Here is a 20,376-nt window from a genome sequence, read left to right on the forward strand (position 1 = left end):
CTGTGATCGACGCATTCCGATTTTTAATGAGAAATACCTTATATATATATATACAAGTTTAATAAGTTATTTACTTATATTTTGCCCGATCTCATTTGTTCGTATCTCTTATTCATCAAACTATCTTTAAATGAATCATAATAATTAATGTTAATAAAAATGTATCGTAGGTTTGTTTGCTGCTGCGCATGCTTTTTACTTAAAAGATATGTCACAATCAGCTGATTAGACTAAACTGAACGGTGGCAGGCATGTTAACGATCGATTTTGTTGTCAGATAGCTGTCAATCATAGAATCAAATATCTGTGTCAAACTATGGATTAAATTCTATTAGACGTGCGGATTTAAATAGTGGACGTTCGTAATGGCATTTTTCGAGGTTAGTTTAGATATTTCAAGGGTAAATTCTATCTGTTTAATTTGTCGATAACCTCACTTTCACATAAGATACTTTATATAGAATATATTCGTCTTTTAGTGGCGCCGATTTAATTTCTTTGATCTTAAGAAGGAAGTAGATTCTGGAAAAGTAGCTAAAGCACTTGGGGTATGTTTAACTCTATTAATTCACAAATTTATCGTAATAAAAAAATGTGTAAAGTCATAGATACAAAATTCTAATATATCTCGAGTCGAAACATCTTCAAATTGATATCTTGTTACATACTATAGGATGCACGAGTTACTGCAGCCACTAGTGGCAATGGTCACTTGGTATTTGGAGATAATACCGGTAGTGTACACTTAGTTAATAGGACTTATGATGTTAATACTTTTCGAGCATATGAAATCTCATTAACTTTAGCGCAACAAGTTCAGCATTCCACCTTCCTCTTCACTATTGGGGTTAGTAATGTTGCTTATAAAAATATTAATGAATTTTATGTAATTTATATTAATAATTTGGTTTGATAGGAGGATGAACCTGGCTGTAATCCTACCATAAAAGTCTGGAATTTGGCAAAGCCAGATAAACAAGGAAATCCAACCTGTGTTAGGATTACTAGAGCTATTCCTAGTTACAAAGCTTTCCCGGCGACTGCTTTATGTGTACATACTAGTCTTTCTTTAATGGCAGTTGGTTTTGGAGATGGTTCTATAATGTTATATAGGTAATAGAAAATCATTTATTTTGCATATTTTATAAAATATTTTTTTTTTTATAATACATAAATATTAAAAATTTTCATCTCTAGAGGTAATCTGACGAGAGAAAGAAAGAATAAGATAAAAGTTCTAAAGGATACCAACATTTCCATAACTGGTTTAGCCATAAGATCTATAGGGAAGCAGTATCATTTATTTGTTGCTACAAATAACAGTGTATTTTTGTATAATATAACTTTAAAAGATAAGGAATATAAATCTACTTTGGACAACATGGGTTGTTCAAAAAAATGCAGCGTTCTAGCTGAATCTATGCAAGATAGTCATTTCATGATTGGACGTAATGATGTATGTTTTACTAAGTTTTTGTATTTCTTTTATATTAAGAAAATAGATATAATTTTTTTATTATATTTAGGCAATATACTGCTATACAACAGATGGCAGAGGACCGTGTTATGCAGTCCAAGGTCAAAAAATAATGTTGGAATGGTTTAGAAGTTACCTAGTGATAGTTGCAAAAGAAGCAGCAAATGTTCCAAGAACAACAACGACCATATCAGCAAAACCGAAGTATTCATTGTTTCTATACATAAATTTCAATATAACTATACAAATATAATAAATTAATACTATTACATTTATATTTCAGTACCATTGAACCAATACCTCCTGGTGTGGATAAACACATGATCACAGTTCTTGATATTCAAAATAAATTTATTGTCTTTTCTGCACCCATGTTATCAGTGCAAGCTGTTCTATCAGAATGGGGTGGATTCTTTATTCTCAGCGGAGATAATAAACTTTATCATCTGGATGAAAAAGATTTGCAATCAAAATTGGCATTACTTTTCAAGAAGAATTTATATGATGTTTCTATAAGGTTATATATTTTTTGTTATTATTTTTCAAATTCACGATTCTTTTAAATTGATCAACAATGCTATACTTTTTTTATAGGATAGCAAAAAGTCAGCAATATGATGCAGAAGGTCTTGTAGACATATTTCGACAGTATGGAGATCATTTGTATTCAAAGAGTGATCACAACGGTGCTATAGAACAATATATTAAAACTATTGGAAAACTTGAACCATCTTATGTAATACGGAAATTCTTAGATTCTCAACATATAGATAACTTAAAAACATATTTACAAGCATTACATAAAAATGGTCAAGCAACAGAGGATCATACTACGTTGTTATTGAATTGCTATACAAAACTGAATCACACGGATAAATTGAAAGAGTTTATTATGGTAAAGTTTATAATCTAAGAATGTGAAAAGACTTATGATATATAATATTAATATTTTAGACAAAAGATCGTGGGGTTGATTTTGATGTTGAAATTGCAATCAAAGTTTGTCGCCAAGCATCGCCTGAAGACGCTTTATTGCTCGCACAAAAGCATAATAAACATGAATGGTATTTACGAATTCAAATAGAAGACAAACGTGAATATAAAAAGGCATTAGAATATATAGAAACGTTAGAATTCGAAGAGGTATAAGTTATTTCGTATACACACACACATATATATTATAATTACCTTTTAATTTTTATAAGCTTATTATAAGTTTTTTGTTATATAATATATTTAAATTTTACAGGCAGAATCAAATATGAAAAAATATGGAAATATTCTTATAGAAAATGTCCCAAATGAATCTACACAATTTTTAAAAAGTTTATGCACTGACTATAGACCTTCCAATAAGCCACTTGTAGATCAGGTATATCTTGTAGATCATACATATATCAAAGGACTTTCTATGAATAGAAAATCATGTAATATTATATTTTTTCCTTTTTTTTTTTTTTTTTTTTTTTTTTTTTAGAGTACATTAGATGGTAACACGGATCATCATATTGACAAAGCAAATCCAGAAGATTTCATATATTTGTTCTTAAATAATTCTGCTTGTTTAGTTGAATTCTTAGAACATTTGATCAAATCTGAAAGCAAGTGGAGTGCACTTGTGTATAATACTTTAATAGAACATTATTTACATCTTTGGTCAGCTCAGGACAATTATGTAACAAAAGTGCAATATGAACAAAAAATTCTGCGATTATTACAAAGTTCTGAAGTGTGTTATGACAAAGATCAAATTTTGATTTTGTGTCATCAGCATAATTTCCGTCGTGGATTACTATTTCTTTATGAGGAAAATAAATTATATCAAGAAATATTAAGATTCCATTTACAAGAAGGTGATAGTGAACAAGTATTGGCTACATGCAAAAGATTTGGCCACCAAGATCCAAACTTATGGATTCAAGCATTATGGAGTGTGGCTAAGAACAAGAATGTATCAGCTAAACTTTTGGCAGATATTTTATCATATATAGGTAAAATTAAAATCGATTAATGATATTACATAATATAACAAAAATAATTCTTATTGCTTTTATCAATCTTTTAGCACAAGAAAAGCTTTTATCACCCTTAATGGTAATTGATGCAATTTCTACGTCTCTATCTTGCACGCTTGGCGATGTAAGAAATTATTTAAATAGTGTTTTACGAACAGAAAATGAACAAGCACAAGCTGACGCTGACTTAGCTGAAAAATATCGTGTAGATACGTCGAAGTTACGAGAACAAATAGAAATGATCAAAAATAATACTATAATTTTCCAAGGAGCACGCTGTAGTGTTTGTCATCATCAATTAGAATTACCATCTGTACACTTTATGTGTCAGCATTCATATCATCAACAGTGAGTAAATAATATTACAAACATCTTTTTTCAACGGTTCAATGGTTTTTTAATCACTACATTTTTTTCTTTCCTTTCCATACCAGTTGCTTTCAGAGTTTTTCTGAAAATGAAAATGAGTGTCCGGCTTGTTTACCAAATAATAAAAAATTATTGGATATTATAAGAGCACAGGAACAATCAAGAGATTTACACGAAACATTTCATAGTTTGTTAGATCGTGCAGAAGATCCATTTTCTTTGGTAGCTGATTACTTTGGTAGAGGTGTTTTCAAAAAATTAATGGTAATCACTGATGCAGATAAATCATTGTCTACTACACCGATCAAGGCTGAAGAGCCAAAGTTAATTTATGGACATAATATAGAAGCGAAGACTAAACTAATAGAAAAAAAAAATGCCACTACATCAGGTATTCATTGTTATTATGTAATGAAATAATTTTTGCAAATTTTTATTTATTTCTTATATTTCTATGTTTTAGTAAAACCAGAATCTCGTTACTCAGGTCAAGATAGTTATTCCAATATTTCTAATCTAATTGGAGATGAACGCATACGTTCATTTACAAAACCAGATGTCTATTCTTCTTCATTGGAGGTAAATATATCAGGTACAGGAAGTGGTATATCAACTCCACGAGGAAATTCGAGGAAAGCTTCACCCGTACCCATAAGAGAAGCACGTATATTGAATAATACGACACCAAAGTCATCTCCAATTCAAAAATTTTTCGAACCACCAAAAGCACCTATCGTACCAATAAATCATTTCAAAACGGATGATTATGATGAATCGAAAAATCCATTTTCCGAAGATAAAGATGACGATGACAAAAATCCTTTTAAGGATGATGATGATGATGACAATGATTACGATAAAAATTTAAATCCATTTGGCAGATAAATTATTTCCTTGAATGAACTATAAATGAAAACAGTACATTTCAAAGGGAATAAAAATATTCGTGTATAATAAACTAATGTATCTGCTAAAAAATTATCTAAAAATGATTCTATAAATGACATATATAATAGATCTTGCTCGTCCAAATATTAAGTAATCAAATTTATTAATATAAAATCTTAAGGGCAATTTTTAATTATAATTTTGAAATGTAATATTTAAATATCGAAAAATGTCCATACTCACATTTCATTTGAGTATGAACCGATTGACAACTAATTAGCAATTAAATGGATATAATGATCAATTATCATGCTTGGATTATAGTTTAATGCATTAATATTATTTCACTGTATATATATATATCGAAATATAAACTTTTTTACTCTAATATACATTTATGAATACACACACACATACACTCACACACATATATACACACGACATATAATATTTATGTATATGACTTAGAAAATAATTATTATTAAAATATATATTTTATTTAGCAAAATTATTTATCTGTAGCCAAAATAGGTGCTACTTAATCTAAATGTCAAAGTAAAAAATATAAAAATTATCATACATTGCATATACAATAATGATTGCTTATTTAAATACTATAAATTATTCTACTGAAAAAAAAGTACCAGAATACTATTTCTGTTATATGTATATTTCTTTATAAAAACTTGATTCTCATGATTAATTATCCATGTTATCCTTCCACTCACATATTTTATCACTTATTCGAAATGCATTCCAATTTTCTATAAGGTCAGAATTTTTTGATTTCACAAACATTGGAGTATAATATTCGTCAACAGATTCTGGGACAAAAAAATCTGATAATTTTGGTACAAGATCTCTTTGCCTTGGTTGTGGATCTCTACTGCGCATTATTTTATTTGGAAATTGTTTCTCGTCTATAGACAAATCTACTAAATTTTTATAAATAGCTTCATTCATAGGAAAATCTAATGCACTTGAAATCTGTAAAAAAAAAAAAGAAAATGAATATTTATCGATATTATATCCCTTTAAATTGTTTAATAAATACAATGATCTACCTTTCCATTGACTAAATCTTTATATATGGTAGGTAAATGTTCAACATCTGTTACTATTTTCTCTTTCTTAACTTCATCCAATTTCGTAACAGTGTACATAATTGAATTATATTCTGGATATAATAGTTTTTCGCTGGAAGTAATATTTGATTTTGCATTTGTATTTTTATTTATTCGACGTGGATTTAAATCAATTTGTTTTTGCTTTGATATAACTGGTTCTACATAAACTTTTGCATTAGGTACTACAATATCACGTACTACAGATTTTTTAATGGGGGAAGTTTTACTTTTTATCAAATTTTTATTATACTTATAACATGGCATAACATTTATTGTACTAGATTTTATACTTAAATTCTTTTGTGAATTTTTAGTAGATATACTAGGAGTTTTTTTAATTTGCTTATCAGTACTCGAAGCAGATGGTTTATTTGTACTTTTTGCATTATGTTTTGCAACATTTAACTTTTGCATATTGACTTTAGTGATATCTGTTTTCTTTTTTATTTGACTTGTTGTTTTTGAACACAATGGTTTTACTATTGCTTTATCTTTACTTAACTGTGGTAATTTTTTTTTACATGAATTCTTATTTTCTTTTCCCTTGTCAAGACTATTCTTTGTAGATTCCTTAGATATGTTTATCGCTGTACTGTTTTTAGGTTTAAGAATTTTACTATGATCATTATTATCTTTGGTTGAAGGAAATGTTGAACAAGGTATACCAGGAATATCCTCTTGTGAAGATCTTTTACAAGTTACAGATGTCCGTTCTGTATTATTAGTTTCTATATTTACCTTATTACGTGCATTAATTGAAGATTCTTTATCATCTGTCTTATGAATTGATTGATCCTGTAAGAAATGATCATTTTCTTTTTGAGACAATGTATGTACACTGTTGCATGAAATTACTGATTCTTTCTTCATTGTATCGTCACTATAATTATTAGTTGTTGTTGTAATTAGATTATCCAATTTACTTTCTAAACTTAAAATTTTAACAGGTGTCTTGACAGGTACAATATCTATGATTTTGGGTAAAATTTTATTTATCTTATTCGATAAATCTTTTGAATTTTCTTTAGCATTAATAGTCTGACTAAATCTCACTCTAGGCTTTGCAAATAATTTATTATCTTCCGACATTGTAATTCATAATAATGAGGCACCGTATAAATTAAATAAAGTTAAATGTAAACGATAAGTGAGAATATCGAGCAATTTTAATTCAAAAATGATTAAAAGACATTAAAATATATTTATGAGTGTTAATATAGAATCAAAAGTTCGCGATTTTATACCGCCATATGAGAATTCAAACAAGAAAAACGGAAAACAACGGTACCAACATTACTGTCCGACGCTGTACGATACTAAATTTCCATTTCTCTATTGCGTTTTGTTTAATTATTTTTTTTATATGCAATATCCCTTTCTTACCTGACCGTCAGATAGCGTTCGTGAAGCCTCGTGAAGGCTTTCATCCTTTTATCTTTTACGTTTCGAAATTTGATGTCGGTACGATAAGATATTACGAAAATCAATACAAATAATTTGAATCGTTTAAAACGTGTTTTTAAAAATGCGATGACGTTTGCAAAAGTGAAAGTTTTAACTTTGAAATATAGTTAATTAATACGTATCATAGTGGTAAGAAAAATTCAATGTGGCTGTCAATTTGTCGGCGCTGCACGTCGTCTGTCAGTTTTACTTCGATTTCCCTTTCGCCGCTTGATGCAAGCAGGTGTATTTCAATGGTTATTTTAAGGTCGATACAGTGATATGTATTTCGACATTAGAAATTCTTATATGGCATGTATATACGAGAACGAAAATGCGAATATCCGTGGATTTTCATTGTATTAACCTCGTATGTTATAAGCACGGAGTTCGCTTCAATGTCGATCTAGTAAAGGCTAAGTGTTAATTCGCTTATTAACCACGCGAGGGCTGGTGATGATGCAAAATAATTCCAAAACAAGAGAAATGTTTATCGTTAGAGCTTTGGAAAAAATCCTAGCTGACAAGGACGTCAAACGTTCCCATCTCTCTCAGCTAAAAAGATCCTGCGAGTCAGCTCTTGGTAAATTTATTTCTCATAACATTTTCTATCTTATTCTTGCTATTTATGATTGTATTAAAAAACTATTGATTTTTTTTTACTTTTATTACATAGATCTTGTTTGATTGGATTATTTATTTGTTATTATTTTCATGCAATCGTTTAGAGGATCTACGGAATGAAATTAAAGATGTACCCGTTGTACAAGGCGAAGAAACAACCTCTAATGCTCTCCCACAACCCAAAAGTGATTCCAATGTTATCTCGGCAGAAAAATATTTTCTACCGTTCGAATTGGCTTGTCAAAGTAAATCACCAAGGATCGTCGTCACTGCTTTGGACTGTCTTCAAAAATTAATAGCATATGGTCATTTAACTGGAAATGTACCAGATTCCACGGAACCAAATAAATTGTTGATCGTACGCATTGTTGAGACAATATGTAGCTGTTTTATGGGTCCTCAAACGGATGAAGGTGTCCAATTACAAATTATTAAGGCTCTTCTAACAGTTATGACCAGTCAACATGTTGAAGTACACGAAGGAACTGTTCTTCTTACAATACGTACCGTTTACAATGTTTATTTGGCATCAAGAAATTTAGTAAATCAAACAACAGCACGAGCCACCCTAACACAAATGATCAATGTCATATTTGCTCGTATGGAAACTCAGGCAGTAAAGATTTAATCTCTATATACTTGAAAATTTTATTTAATTTAAAATGTATCATGAAATTAATAACGAAAAATATTCTTGTTCTTATGAAATATAATTAATGTTATAAGGAATATCAATTATTCAAATGATTTTATATTTTAGGAAGAAGAGAATGTTAGAACAGAATCAGAACAACAAGAACCATCTGCTTTAAGTGCGGATACAGAAGCAGAAATTGTAAATAATGATGAAGTTCCAACTGAAAATGTCTGTGAATCACATGTTATAGTTAAGAGCATTTTAGATGATGTTATTAATTCGGTTGTGCCAGAAGATGCTGCAAATGTGGCAACTTCCGAAGAGACCAGTTTAGATCAAGTGCCTGCAGAAGATAATACGGATGAGGCAGTTGCAGAAAGTGATAATATGGTTACAGCTAAATTTACTCATGTATTACAGAAAGATGCATTTTTAGTATTCAGGGCTCTTTGCAAACTTTCAATGAAACCCCTCCCAGATGGTACTCCCGATCCAAAGTAAACATAATATATATATATATATATTTATAGATTTTTTAAGACTCACCGTACAATTATTAATTATTATTTAATTATGATTTTTTAGATCACACGAATTAAGATCGAAGATTCTATCATTACAGTTGCTTTTAGGAATATTACAAAATGCTGGCCCAGTATTGCGCTCAAATGAGATGTTTGTAATAGCCATAAAACAATATCTATGCGTTGCATTATCTAAAAATGGGGTATCTTCTGTTCCTGAAGTATTTGAATTATCATTAGCTTTATTTTTGGCGCTTTTAGCTCGCTTTAAAGTGCACTTAAAGATGCAAATAGAAGTGTTTTTCAAAGAAATTTTTATGAATATTCTTGAAACATCTAGCAGTTCCTTTGAACATAAATGGATGGTTATCCATGCTCTAACTCGTATTTGTGCAGATGCTCAAAGTGTTGTTGATATATATGTAAACTATGATTGTGATCTTTCTGCAGCTAATTTATTTGAAAGGTAAAAGATTAACTTATTTATACATAATACTATCGAAGTATTCAAATTAAAAATAATTTTTAATTTATGACGCATAGACTTGTAAATGACTTGTCAAAAATTGCACAAGGACGTCAAGCTTTGGAATTAGGTGCATCTCCGAATCAAGAAAAGTCTATGCGTATTCGGGGTCTTGAATGTTTAGTCTCAATTTTGAAATGTATGGTCGAATGGAGTAGAGATTTATATGTAAATCCAAGTGTACCTGCGGATCAACAATTGCCTAGTGAACCTCCCGATCCACCTCTTGAACCGCCTCTACCACGTTATGGAAGTGCTGGTAGTTTATCTTCTGCAAACTCTAGTCTCGTAGGAAATAAGGAAATACCAGACTCACCAGAACAGTACGAAGTACAAAAACAGCAAAAAGAAGTCTGGGAAGCTGGTATTGACATGTAAGTACAATAATTAATATTAATATCACTGAAGGAAAATGATGACACTTTTAATAATACTGTTTAATCAAAATTTAGTTTTAACCGAAAACCAAGCAAAGGAGTGCAATATTTACAAGAACATGGTCTTCTTGGTACATCCCCAGAAGATGTTGCAAGATGGCTTCATATGGATGAACGACTTGATAAAACTGCGATTGGTGATTTTCTGGGTGATCATAATCACAATCAAGTAATGTACAATTATATAGATCAAATGAATTTTGCGGATCGTGACTTAGTTACAGCTCTCAGATATTTCCTAGAGGGTTTTAGACTTCCTGGCGAAGCACAAAAGATCGATCGTTTAATGGAAAAATTCGCAAGTAGATATTGTGAATGTAATCCAAAGTAAGTAATAAATAAATTGTCTTTACAATTTCTTATAATATATAATATTCCTATATTTATGTTTTAGCAATGGATTATTTACAAGTGCAGACACTGCTTATATATTAGGTTTTTCTATAATTATGCTTACAACCGATCTTCATTCTCCACAAGTAAAGAATAAAATGACGAAAGAGCAATATATCAAATTAAATCGCCGCATTAGTGATAACGAAGATCTGCCAGAAGAATATTTATCCAAAATTTATGATGAAATAGCTGGTAACGAAATCAAAATGAAATCAAATCCTAATCGTCCTGGGAAACAAGGTAAAATAATATTGATTCATATAAACGTTGAATATATATACATATATATATATATATAAGTATATAAAATAATAATAATAATAATAATTTTATTCGACCAGTAATCTCAAGTGAAAAAAAGCGTAGATTATTATGGAATATGGAAATGGAAGTAATTTCTACTGCAGCAAAAAATTTAATGGAATCTGTTAGTCACGTTCAAGCACCATTCACAACAGCTAAACATTTAGAACATGTACGTCCTATGTTTAAAATGGCCTGGACACCATTTTTAGCTGCTTTTAGCGTTGGCTTGCAGGATTGTGATGATCCTGAAATAGCATCTTTGTGTTTGGATGGTATCAGATGTGCGATTCGTATAGCTTGTATTTTCCATATGACAGTAAGTACTCGTGTCCACACACATTTTAAATATATTAATTAAACGCCAATATAAATAATTGATATTAATTGTTCAATTTAGTTGGAACGTGATGCATACGTTCAAGCTTTGGCTAGATTTACACTTCTAACGGCAAATTCACCAATTACGGAAATGAAAGCGAAGAACATCGATACAATAAAAACATTGATCACCGTTGCTCATACCGATGGAAATTATCTTGGTAGTTCGTGGTTGGATGTTGTTAAATGTATCTCACAATTAGAACTCGCTCAGCTTATTGGAACAGGAGTAAGACCTCAACTTCTGGGACCTCCATCAAAGCCTCATTTTCCATCACCTTTATTTACTAATTTGGCACATAATAATTCATATCAAAATAATGGCCTTAATTTAAGTTCTCTAGATCGTAAGTATTCGTTTTTTTTTTTTTTTTGCAATAAATAAAAATTTTCATTAAAAATATTCTTTCTCATTACAGCAAGCGTGAAGGAATCCATAGGCGAGACAAGTTCTCAAAGTGTAGTTGTGGCTGTTGATAGAATATTCACTGGTTCTACAAGGTTGGACGGAGATGCTATAGTCGCATTTGTAAAAGCACTTTGTCAAGTATCATTAGAAGAATTATCACATCCTACGCAACCCCGAATGTTTTCGTTGACAAAAATAGTTGAAATTTCGTATTATAACATGGGTCGTATAAGGCTTCAATGGTCTAGAATATGGCAAGTTCTTGGAGATCATTTTGACAGAGTTGGTTGCAGTCCTCGTCAAGAAATAGCATTTTTTGCAGTGGATTCTTTAAGACAGTTAGCTACTAAGTTTATAGAGAAAGGCGAATTTGCTAATTTTAGATTCCAAAAAGATTTTCTTAGACCATTCGAACATATCATGAAGAAGAATAGATCTCCCGTTATCAGAGATATGGTTGTTCGATGTGTAGCACAAATCGTTCATTCTCAAGCTCCAAATATACGATCTGGATGGAAAAATATATTTAGTGTCTTCCATCATGCAGCCAGTGATCGTGATGAATCTGTAGTTGAATTAGCCTTCTCCATGACAGGAAAAATAATAAGTGAGTTCTCTTTTTAATTTATTGTATTGTTCATTCTAATATTGCCATATTATTTTCTAATACAAATTATATCTTTGTTATATTATAGATGAGCTTTATGCTGAAGATTTTAGTATTATGGTCGACTCCTTCCAAGATGCCGTAAAGTGCCTCAGTGAATTTGCGTGCAATGCTTCTTTTCCGGACACTAGCATGGAAGCGATTAGACTTATGAGGTCATGTGCATCTTATATCGTTGCTAATCCTAATCTATTTGCTGAGGGTATGATGGATGATAGTGGAATAGTTTTGGAAGAAGACAGAGCATGGGTATATAAAAATATAATAATTTTATATATCTCATTTAAGATTTCTAAAATTGATTTCAATATATATTGTCTTTTTTAATGATCAGGTAAGAGGATGGTTCCCATTGCTTTTCGAACTATCATGTGTTGTTAGTAGATGTAAATTGGATGTGAGAACACGGGCACTAACTGTTTTATTCGATGTCGTCAAAACTCATGGTGCATCATTTAAACCACACTGGTGGAAAGATCTCTTTCAAGTTCTATTTCGAATATTTGATAATATGAAACTTCCAGAACAGCATACAGAGGTTTGTACAGATAATCTCGATTATGTTTTATTTCGACTTATTGCAATTTCTTTTTTTTTTTTTTTCTTTTTTTTTTTAATAATTTTAATCTTACAGAAGGCCGAATGGATGACAACGACATGTAATCACGCTCTTTATGCTATCGTCGATGTATTCTCTCAATTTTATGATACACTAGGTCCACTTTTATTGGGTCAATTGTATTCTCAATTGCTGTGGTGCGTTCAACAAGATAATGAACAGCTTGCTAGATCGGGTACTAACTGTTTGGAGAATTTAGTTATTAGTAATGGAATTAAGTTTGACGAGGAAACTTGGGATAATACATGTCGTTGCGTACTTGATATATTCGAAAGTACATTACCAACAGCTTTAATTACTTGGAAACCACCATCGCCGAATAACGAAAATGCTAAGTACAAGTTATTCTCGGCTTTATTAATCAAATGTGTGGTACAATTGGAATTAATTCAAACTATAGACAATGTAGTATTTTATCCAGCTACATCAAGAAAAGAAGATCAAGAGAATCTTGCTTTAGCACAGGCTGATATGCTCAATGGAAAACCTTCCGAATTAGGTGTTCAAGGTGGAGGAGATCAACAGAAGGAAGAACAAGGAATGTATTGCGCGTTAACTACTACGCATCTTTTACAATTGGTCGAATGTTTATTGAAATCTCATCGTTTTGCGAAAACTTTCAATTCCAATAACGAACAACGCCAACTTCTTTGGAAATCTGGTTTTTATTGCAATATGAAATCCGAAACAGGTTTATTGAATCAGGAGATACAATCTTTAGCTTGTGCGCTTCGTATTCTTTTTAAAATGTATAGCGATGAGACTCATAGAAACGATTGGGTTAAAGTAGAAACACGTCTTGTCGAAGTAGCCTGTGAAGCATTAGAATATTTTCTTGCTCTTTCTAATGAGACACACATCGATGCGTGGACACCTATACTCCTTTTACTTTTAACTAGGATTCTTAAAATGAGTGACAGCCGATTCGCGGTACATGCATCTAGTTGCTATCCTCTGCTATGCGAAGTCATGTGTTTTGATCTTAAGCCAGAATTACGTTCGGTTCTTCGTAGGTTTTTCCTAAGGATCGGACCAGTATTTAGAATCACGCAACAGTAGCATTGTAATGTAATTTATTTCTTGTAAATCGTACTCTCTCACAGTACTATACTTTATAAAACAAAACAAAACAAAACAAAACAAAAAAAAAGCATATTATTTTACATTACACGTATACATATATACATATTATACATAGTCATTGAGTAGCCATATAAGTATTTACTATGGACAAATATGAAATAGCGAAAAGTAGTCATTTATCATTTTCAAAGTAACATGTATGGATTGTGTATGGTTACAAGTAGTAAAACACATACAAATTATACATAAATAGAAAATCTACACTTTGTGTATCATATTCACGCGAAGATCATAGAAGTTATATATATATATATATTATATATACGCTTATAATTATTTATGTCGATTTCGTCACTCGATCTTATTTAAATAAATTAGATAGAAATTATGTTTCATTCCAGTGTATTTAATAATGTTTTAACGTACCATAATATTGCTTTTTTTTATTTTTAATACGATTAAAGTTGGGACAACGCCACATAAATCTTGAATAAATATAACATATTTGTTCAAACATTTTAGATTTGAAATATTTGATGCTTTTAAAATTTGGTCCCATTTAATTTTTTTCTTGTAAATATTTCTAAAGTAAACCTTTAATATTAATTTTCTAAATGCACTTAACCTCTTTATCCTTTTATATGAACGTCCCGCCAAAAATATTTCATAAATCAATCAAAACATTTTATTCGTACATGTATTTAGAAATATTTGTGAGTCATGAAACATTAATTATTGTATCCTTGAAAATGATCGTTCTCATTTGGCAATTATTAATTATGCTTTCTTCTCTGTCTTTTTGGGCAATAAAACAGCTTGGATATTTGGTAAAACTCCTCCTTGAGCGATCGTCACACCAGATAACAATTTATTCAATTCTTCGTCATTACGAATTGCCAATTGCAAATGTCTTGGAATAATTCTGGTTTTTTTGTTATCACGAGCGGCATTACCAGCCAATTCCAAAACTTCAGCAGCAAGATACTCCATTACGGCAGCCAAGTAAACTGGTGCTCCAGCACCGACGCGTTCAGCGTAATTACCTTTTCGTAACAATCGATGAATACGACCAACTGGAAATTGTAATCCAGCTCTATTCGAGCGAGACTTTGTTTTTCCTTTCACTTTTCCGCCCTTTCCACGTCCAGACATTTTTAAGCTTCTTAGAAATAAAACACAAATACAACCTTCGAGCACTCGAGTTAGATCAGAAGTGATGGGAAAATAATTGAGCACAGTTATTTATATCCCCCTATCCTTGAAGAGTACCAATAGGATCGCGCCAAATGAATGTTACGTTTTGATTGGTTCGTTACTAGAACTGTTGGATATATATATAAAAAAGCGCGCAACGATTGTATGCCTTATTTCAGTTGAATCCTTTCGCGTAACATAACGTCTGTGATTACAACGAAGAAAATATTTTCAACTATGCCGCCAATTAATATTCCACCAAAAATCAATGATAAACCTTTAAAGAAAGCCAGTGGTAAGGCTCAAAAAAATATCAGTAAGACCGATAAGAAAAAAAAAAGAAAGAGGAAAGAAAGTTATGCGATTTATATTTACAAAGTATTGAAACAAGTACATCCGGATACTGGAATTTCCAGTAAAGCTATGAGTATTATGAATAGTTTCATTAATGACGTTTTTGAACGTATTGCTACGGAAGCATCAAGATTGGCTCACTATAATAAACGTTCGACTATTACATCTCGGGAAATACAGACTGCTGTACGATTATTACTTCCTGGTGAGCTCTCCAAACATGCTGTTAGCGAAGGTACCAAAGCAGTTACTAAATACACTAGCTCCAAATGAATTGAAATATTTCGAACTTTTAGGGCCAAAAATTTTTTCCCTCGTAAAATAAATTCTCATATGTTTATTATTTATTAAGAGGAATTTTACAATTATATGAAATAGAATAATATGTATATGTATCTTTAACGATAAAAATCTCCTATCAATGCAATATTAATTTTATTAATAAACAATGCAATATGTAATAAATTTTATCCAATTGTTATTCAATTTCTCATTTTAATTACGTTAATAACTTAATATAAGATTAATAAAGAATTACGTTATATTTTGCAACATAACAAGGAAACATCAAAAAGTCATCTTTATCGACATTGGTTATGACATTACCGATTGTGTTGTTAATATAGAATTATGATAAAAGTTTAAGTTACCGATCGAGTTATTATAAAACATTACACATTATAGATAAAATGATAAATACAGAAATTGTTGTTATCGATAATGAAATAGTGTATCAAATCTGATTAGATTTTACAAAAATTATTTTAATATTATAATATTCAATTAAAAATAGAATAATAATTTTTTCTTTATTTTCATTATTAATTAAATAGAAGAAAATAGTTTCTCGAAATCCATTCCATTTCTATTTTCTATTTCCGATAATAGCAATCGTATAAAAAGCAACATCCAGCGTGTTGAGCACATCTGTGTACTCCTTTTACACACATACACATATATATATACGTGTGTATTCAGGAGTGCGACGCTCCCGTCGTCACAGAAAGACATGAGTCGTCGCGATGCCACAAACCAGCTGCGTCTCAGCTGTTTTCTATCTCTTCTGTTTCGACCCTCTTTTTTTTCCCCAGCGTTCTTTTGGACATTTGGAAATAAAATGTTAAACGAACGTGGCTCGTTCTACTACACAGAAATCCAATTTTACGATGAAAATCAAATCTCATATGTATGTTTATCCGCGCAAGACGACACCATCCTCCTTTTTGTTAATATATAAATTATTGTTCGTTTTTGGTATTCGTAAATTTGAATTTATGTCAATTACATTTCATTTATTTTATTGATGCGTATATATACACACCGTCAGAGTTCATTAGACGTTCTTCTAAGTGAAAGTCATTTATTGTTACATGAGATAAATTGATCTTGAATTCTTTTCTGTTTCTTTTTTTTTTAATCAATTTTAATTTCTTATCTTTGTAAAAGTAGAAGAGAGCTACGTAAGAGAGTTATTGTTCATTGCACGATGACTAAATAGACTTTCTTAGATAATAACGACGCCATCTTCTTTTTGTCATATATAAATATCCCTTCATAAAAAAAAAAAAAAAAAAAAAAAAGAAAAGAAAAAACGTTAAAAAAGAAATAATTATTATAAATGAAATTTATAATTACATTTTTACTTTTCTTTTCCCCCAATTCTAATTGTGTATCCTCGATCAATGATCAAGGATAAAAGAATTATTGTTTATTCTACGATAACTAGATAACTTGGTATATTATTCAACGTGTCAACAGGAGGTACATTCTTCGGCATAAAAATATATATCGTAGGGCAGATTGTGTGGCAAGGACGAAACTGGGTATTGAATGGAACAGGTGAACTGGATAAGCTTAAACAGCTGTTTCCGTGCTTTATCCTAACACGAATTTAGCCAGCTTTCCTTTTTCCCAAACGTATTGCTTAAATCTTTTCTCTTTTCTTGCCCTGCGTACTTTCCCGTATGATTACTTACACGTGACCTTTCATCACATATAATCTCAAACTTTACGAATCTTTGAATCTTCGTGAAATTTCGTGACATCTAACAAAATATGATAAACATATGAAGGATACTACTATAGTATTATAACACAAAATATAATAATAATATTATAATTGTATATATATTTAAATATATGTTTATATATTATACATATATGTTTAATATTGTAATGGAAATGAAATGGAAATGAAATTTATCGTTGTAGGGTGCGAGCAAGTGATTTAGTTAGATGTTGATTTTAGGAAAATCCAGGGAATTAAATAACCAGATAAAATAAAAATCAAAGGTGAATAATAGGCGGCCAACAGGACACATGTAGCCCGCACCGCCTTTTCCAATAAAGTGGGAGAAGATGATCCCCACTATTTGACATCACCATGCCTTGTGAGCTGCTTGACTTTAGTTTCTGTCTATTTATGGGTAGTCTGTTGGAGTGGTGGCAAGTAAACTTAAATAAGTAGTGGGGGAACGGATCGATTAATAGGGGGGGGCCGTGTGACCCCCTTTCCAATAGTTTACCACCTTGACGTGCTGGGAACCTTAGTTCTAATGATCCGAATGGTAACGCCCTTGATGAAGAGCACCAACAAAGAATAGATTAAATGTGAATGATAACATGAATATGAATGTTAGTATGGAAATGGTGAATGTTAGTTTTAGCATAAAATTTCTTAGTGAAAGGATAAACTTTGGTATTAATTGTAGCTTATGCTTAATGATTAAGAATTTGAATGTAGGCATGAATCTTAAGGCTGTTCGTTCGTAGCGTGTGTAATTTTAACGACAGGTATGAACAAACTATAAACTATAAGTGCAACAAGAGGACATTATCTTCATTATGCGCCTATTAAATCAGTGTATAAGTTTGTGTAAGTTATACCAGGTTCATTATATCAAGGCAAGGCAAAGCAAAACAAATATTCAGAAATATTTCATCTGAACATTATTTTTGGGAAATTTAATAAGTCTTTGAAAAATCGGTATTAGCTAAGACTTTTATTCCATGTTTCTAAAATAAAATGAGTTCGCATATGAAAACATGGAATGTATTCGAAAGCGAAGGTAGATTTTTGAGAGTCACTAGTGAATATAGATTGGCTAGATTATACTTTGTTCGTTTAAATGTATTCTTTCTTTTTTTTTTTTATTGTAATTCACTGGCATCATATATAATGTATATAATATTTAAATATGTATTTCTTCTACTTCTTTTATTATTATTATTATTATTATTATTATTATTATTATTATTATTATTATTATTATTATTATTATATTAGTAGTGATAGTATTAGTTATAATATAAAGTGAATTAATCCTATAGAAGAAAAAAATAGCGCTAGCAGTTCTAAAGATAGTGCGAGAATGAACTCATGTTTGATTTTTATTAATGTAATATATAATATATAATATATAATATATTAAGTGTATATGAAAATTAGTATTGGAAGTGGTAAACTCGTGTCTTTCACTGCAGATTTCAAGAAATGCCATTATATGAAATTTATTTTTCACGAAAAGAAGAAACAGTATTTAATATGTTAAATCCTTGGTCTGATCCCAAAAACCTGGTGCACAGCTAATGATGGTGAACGTGGGGATCACCAATCGTATGGCCGCCAATCTCTGATATTCGATGGCAATCGGCAACATTCAATGACAATCGATGATAAACGGCGACAATCGGCGACAATCGGCGACAAATGGTGACAATCGGCGACAAACGGCGACAAGTGAAGACAATCGGCGAAAAGTGGCGACAAGTAACGACATTCGCCGGCAAGTGGTAATAAGTGGCGACAAGTAACAACAAGTGGCAACGTCCGGCGACATTAGCCACATTTGACAACATTTGGCGACATTCAACGACAAGTGGTAAAATTTGGCGACTATTGGCGATAAAGAGATAGGTGATAGTAGACAGGTGATATTATTATCTTTCACTACGTAAACCTTGTATTCTATAAATCAACAGTATCATAGAATGTAATTACATTTTATATTATTATTATTATTATTATTATCATATAATTATTATATTATCGTATTATTGGTAAATTACTTGTTAGCCAACGTAGTATAAATAGATATTTAAAACATAATATCTTTGAGAAAATCAAAACGAAAATGAGTGATCGAATCGTTAAAGAAGGCTCTTTGAGTTTCTCTGACAAAAGAGCAGGCATGAACGTAAACGAAAAAATCAAATAGTGTGACGTAACGTCGTTGCTTGCGATAAGACAGAGAAGTAAAGAGGAAGAAAGAAAAAGAGAAAGAGAAGGAGAGAGAATAAGTTTTGTATGCATAGATAAAAGTGTGTGTATTCACGTGTTAGTGCGTGTGCGTTATGTATACGTAGAGAAACAGAGGGGCAGAAGCTCGAGCGTTTACCGGCGATGCAAAGTAATACAAGAGCTCGCTTCGAGCACGCCCGTTAACTCGATGGAGAGTGTCACCAGCAGCACTCCGGATTGAACTTTTCCAAGTGCTTCACAGTCCGGCTAAAGAAGTCGTCGACGAGGTTTTAACTGTAGAGCCGAGTCACTACTGAGCTTCTACTGAGAAAGAGACAGACAGGAAGAGAGATAAATAGAAGAGAAAGAGAAAAGCTTCGAGGAGACCACGAGGTTGTTTCCTTGTTTGCTGCAAACTTACGGATTGGTTGCATGATGATATGAAAATGTTATATACATATGTATATTATAGATATATTTCTTCGTTATTATGATTATTCTTCTCATCTTTTCGATTTAATATTATTAATCGTGTTATTTCGAAAAGATAAGGAAAAAAAAGAAAAAAAGAAATTGCATTATAAGATTTGTTAAGTTTAATGAGATTTCTTGAGTTTAAGTAAAACATTCGATTTTTATAGAATTATTATTATCATTATTTTT

At 30.9% G+C, this 20,376-nt stretch overlaps 5 protein-coding genes across 5 annotated transcripts; 3 read left to right on the top strand and 2 right to left on the bottom strand.

Moving 5' to 3' along the window:
- On the top strand, positions 1 to 5,183 carry Vps11 (vacuolar protein sorting 11). The gene is made up of 15 exons (XM_035880071.2): positions 1 to 97; positions 171 to 380; positions 480 to 548; positions 674 to 847; positions 917 to 1,113; positions 1,198 to 1,456; positions 1,527 to 1,681; positions 1,761 to 1,994; positions 2,072 to 2,372; positions 2,432 to 2,620; positions 2,727 to 2,849; positions 2,955 to 3,468; positions 3,543 to 3,840; positions 3,927 to 4,252; positions 4,325 to 5,183. The coding sequence occupies exons 2-15, from the start codon at positions 366 to 368 to the stop codon at positions 4,744 to 4,746; spliced, it is 3,276 nt and encodes a 1,091-aa protein (XP_035735964.1). The 5' UTR covers positions 1 to 97; positions 171 to 365; the 3' UTR covers positions 4,747 to 5,183.
- Positions 5,184 to 5,331: 148 nt separating this feature from the next.
- On the bottom strand, positions 5,332 to 7,239 carry LOC118447754 (uncharacterized). The gene is made up of 2 exons (XM_035880088.2): positions 5,814 to 7,239; positions 5,332 to 5,736 (listed from the first exon to the last, which is right to left on the bottom strand). The coding sequence occupies exons 1-2, from the start codon at positions 6,963 to 6,965 to the stop codon at positions 5,449 to 5,451; spliced, it is 1,440 nt and encodes a 479-aa protein (XP_035735981.2). The 5' UTR covers positions 6,966 to 7,239; the 3' UTR covers positions 5,332 to 5,448.
- Positions 7,240 to 7,270: 31 nt separating this feature from the next.
- Positions 7,271 to 14,020, top strand: Sec71 (ADP ribosylation factor guanine nucleotide exchange factor Sec71). The gene is made up of 13 exons (XM_035880045.2): positions 7,271 to 7,902; positions 8,048 to 8,559; positions 8,704 to 9,077; positions 9,166 to 9,570; positions 9,648 to 10,004; positions 10,083 to 10,394; positions 10,462 to 10,703; positions 10,805 to 11,085; positions 11,167 to 11,494; positions 11,567 to 12,163; positions 12,252 to 12,472; positions 12,558 to 12,761; positions 12,858 to 14,020. Exons 1-13 carry the CDS (start codon positions 7,776 to 7,778, stop codon positions 13,899 to 13,901), a joined length of 5,004 nt encoding a protein of 1,667 aa, XP_035735938.1. The 5' UTR covers positions 7,271 to 7,775; the 3' UTR covers positions 13,902 to 14,020.
- A 331-nt stretch (positions 14,021 to 14,351) lies between these two features.
- On the bottom strand, positions 14,352 to 15,155 carry LOC118447760 (histone H2A-like). Its single transcript, XM_035880098.2, has one exon. The coding sequence runs from the start codon at positions 15,075 to 15,077 to the stop codon at positions 14,703 to 14,705; it is 375 nt and encodes a 124-aa protein (XP_035735991.1). The 5' UTR covers positions 15,078 to 15,155; the 3' UTR covers positions 14,352 to 14,702.
- Positions 15,126 to 15,891, top strand: LOC118447759 (histone H2B-like). Its single transcript, XM_035880097.2, has one exon. It carries the CDS (start codon positions 15,357 to 15,359, stop codon positions 15,744 to 15,746), a length of 390 nt encoding a protein of 129 aa, XP_035735990.1. The 5' UTR covers positions 15,126 to 15,356; the 3' UTR covers positions 15,747 to 15,891.
- The last annotated feature ends 4,485 nt before the right edge of the window (positions 15,892 to 20,376 follow it).

The sequence above is a fragment of the Vespa mandarinia genome, chromosome 1 (genome assembly GCF_050613455.1).
Source record: "Vespa mandarinia isolate Hongniang chromosome 1, ASM5061345v1, whole genome shotgun sequence".
NCBI classification, from domain to species: domain Eukaryota; kingdom Metazoa; phylum Arthropoda; class Insecta; order Hymenoptera; family Vespidae; genus Vespa; species Vespa mandarinia.

What these genes read in the sequence shown, in the direction of transcription:
- Sec71 (XM_035880045.2), top strand. Translation starts at nt 7,776, where the DNA reads ATGATGCAAAATAATTCCAAAACAAGAGAAATGTTTATCGTTAGAGCT. An exon ending in TGGGAAGCTGGTATTGACAT is followed by an intron (nt 10,005 to 10,082) that starts GTAAGTACAATA and finishes ATCAAAATTTAG; the next exon opens with TTTTAACCGAAAACCAAGCA. An exon ending in TAATTTAAGTTCTCTAGATC is followed by an intron (nt 11,495 to 11,566) that starts GTAAGTATTCGT and finishes TTCTCATTACAG; the next exon opens with CAAGCGTGAAGGAATCCATA.
- LOC118447759 (XM_035880097.2), top strand. Translation starts at nt 15,357, where the DNA reads ATGCCGCCAATTAATATTCCACCAAAAATCAATGATAAACCTTTAAAG.
- Vps11 (XM_035880071.2), top strand. An exon ending in TCATGATTGGACGTAATGAT is followed by an intron (nt 1,457 to 1,526) that starts GTATGTTTTACT and finishes TATTATATTTAG; the next exon opens with GCAATATACTGCTATACAAC. An exon ending in AATTGAAAGAGTTTATTATG is followed by an intron (nt 2,373 to 2,431) that starts GTAAAGTTTATA and finishes TTAATATTTTAG; the next exon opens with ACAAAAGATCGTGGGGTTGA.
- LOC118447754 (XM_035880088.2), bottom strand. Translation starts at nt 6,965, where the DNA reads ATGTCGGAAGATAATAAATTATTTGCAAAGCCTAGAGTGAGATTTAGT. An exon ending in AAGATTTAGTCAATGGAAAG is followed by an intron (nt 5,737 to 5,813) that starts GTAGATCATTGT and finishes TTTTTTTTACAG; the next exon opens with ATTTCAAGTGCATTAGATTT.
- LOC118447760 (XM_035880098.2), bottom strand. Translation starts at nt 15,077, where the DNA reads ATGTCTGGACGTGGAAAGGGCGGAAAAGTGAAAGGAAAAACAAAGTCT.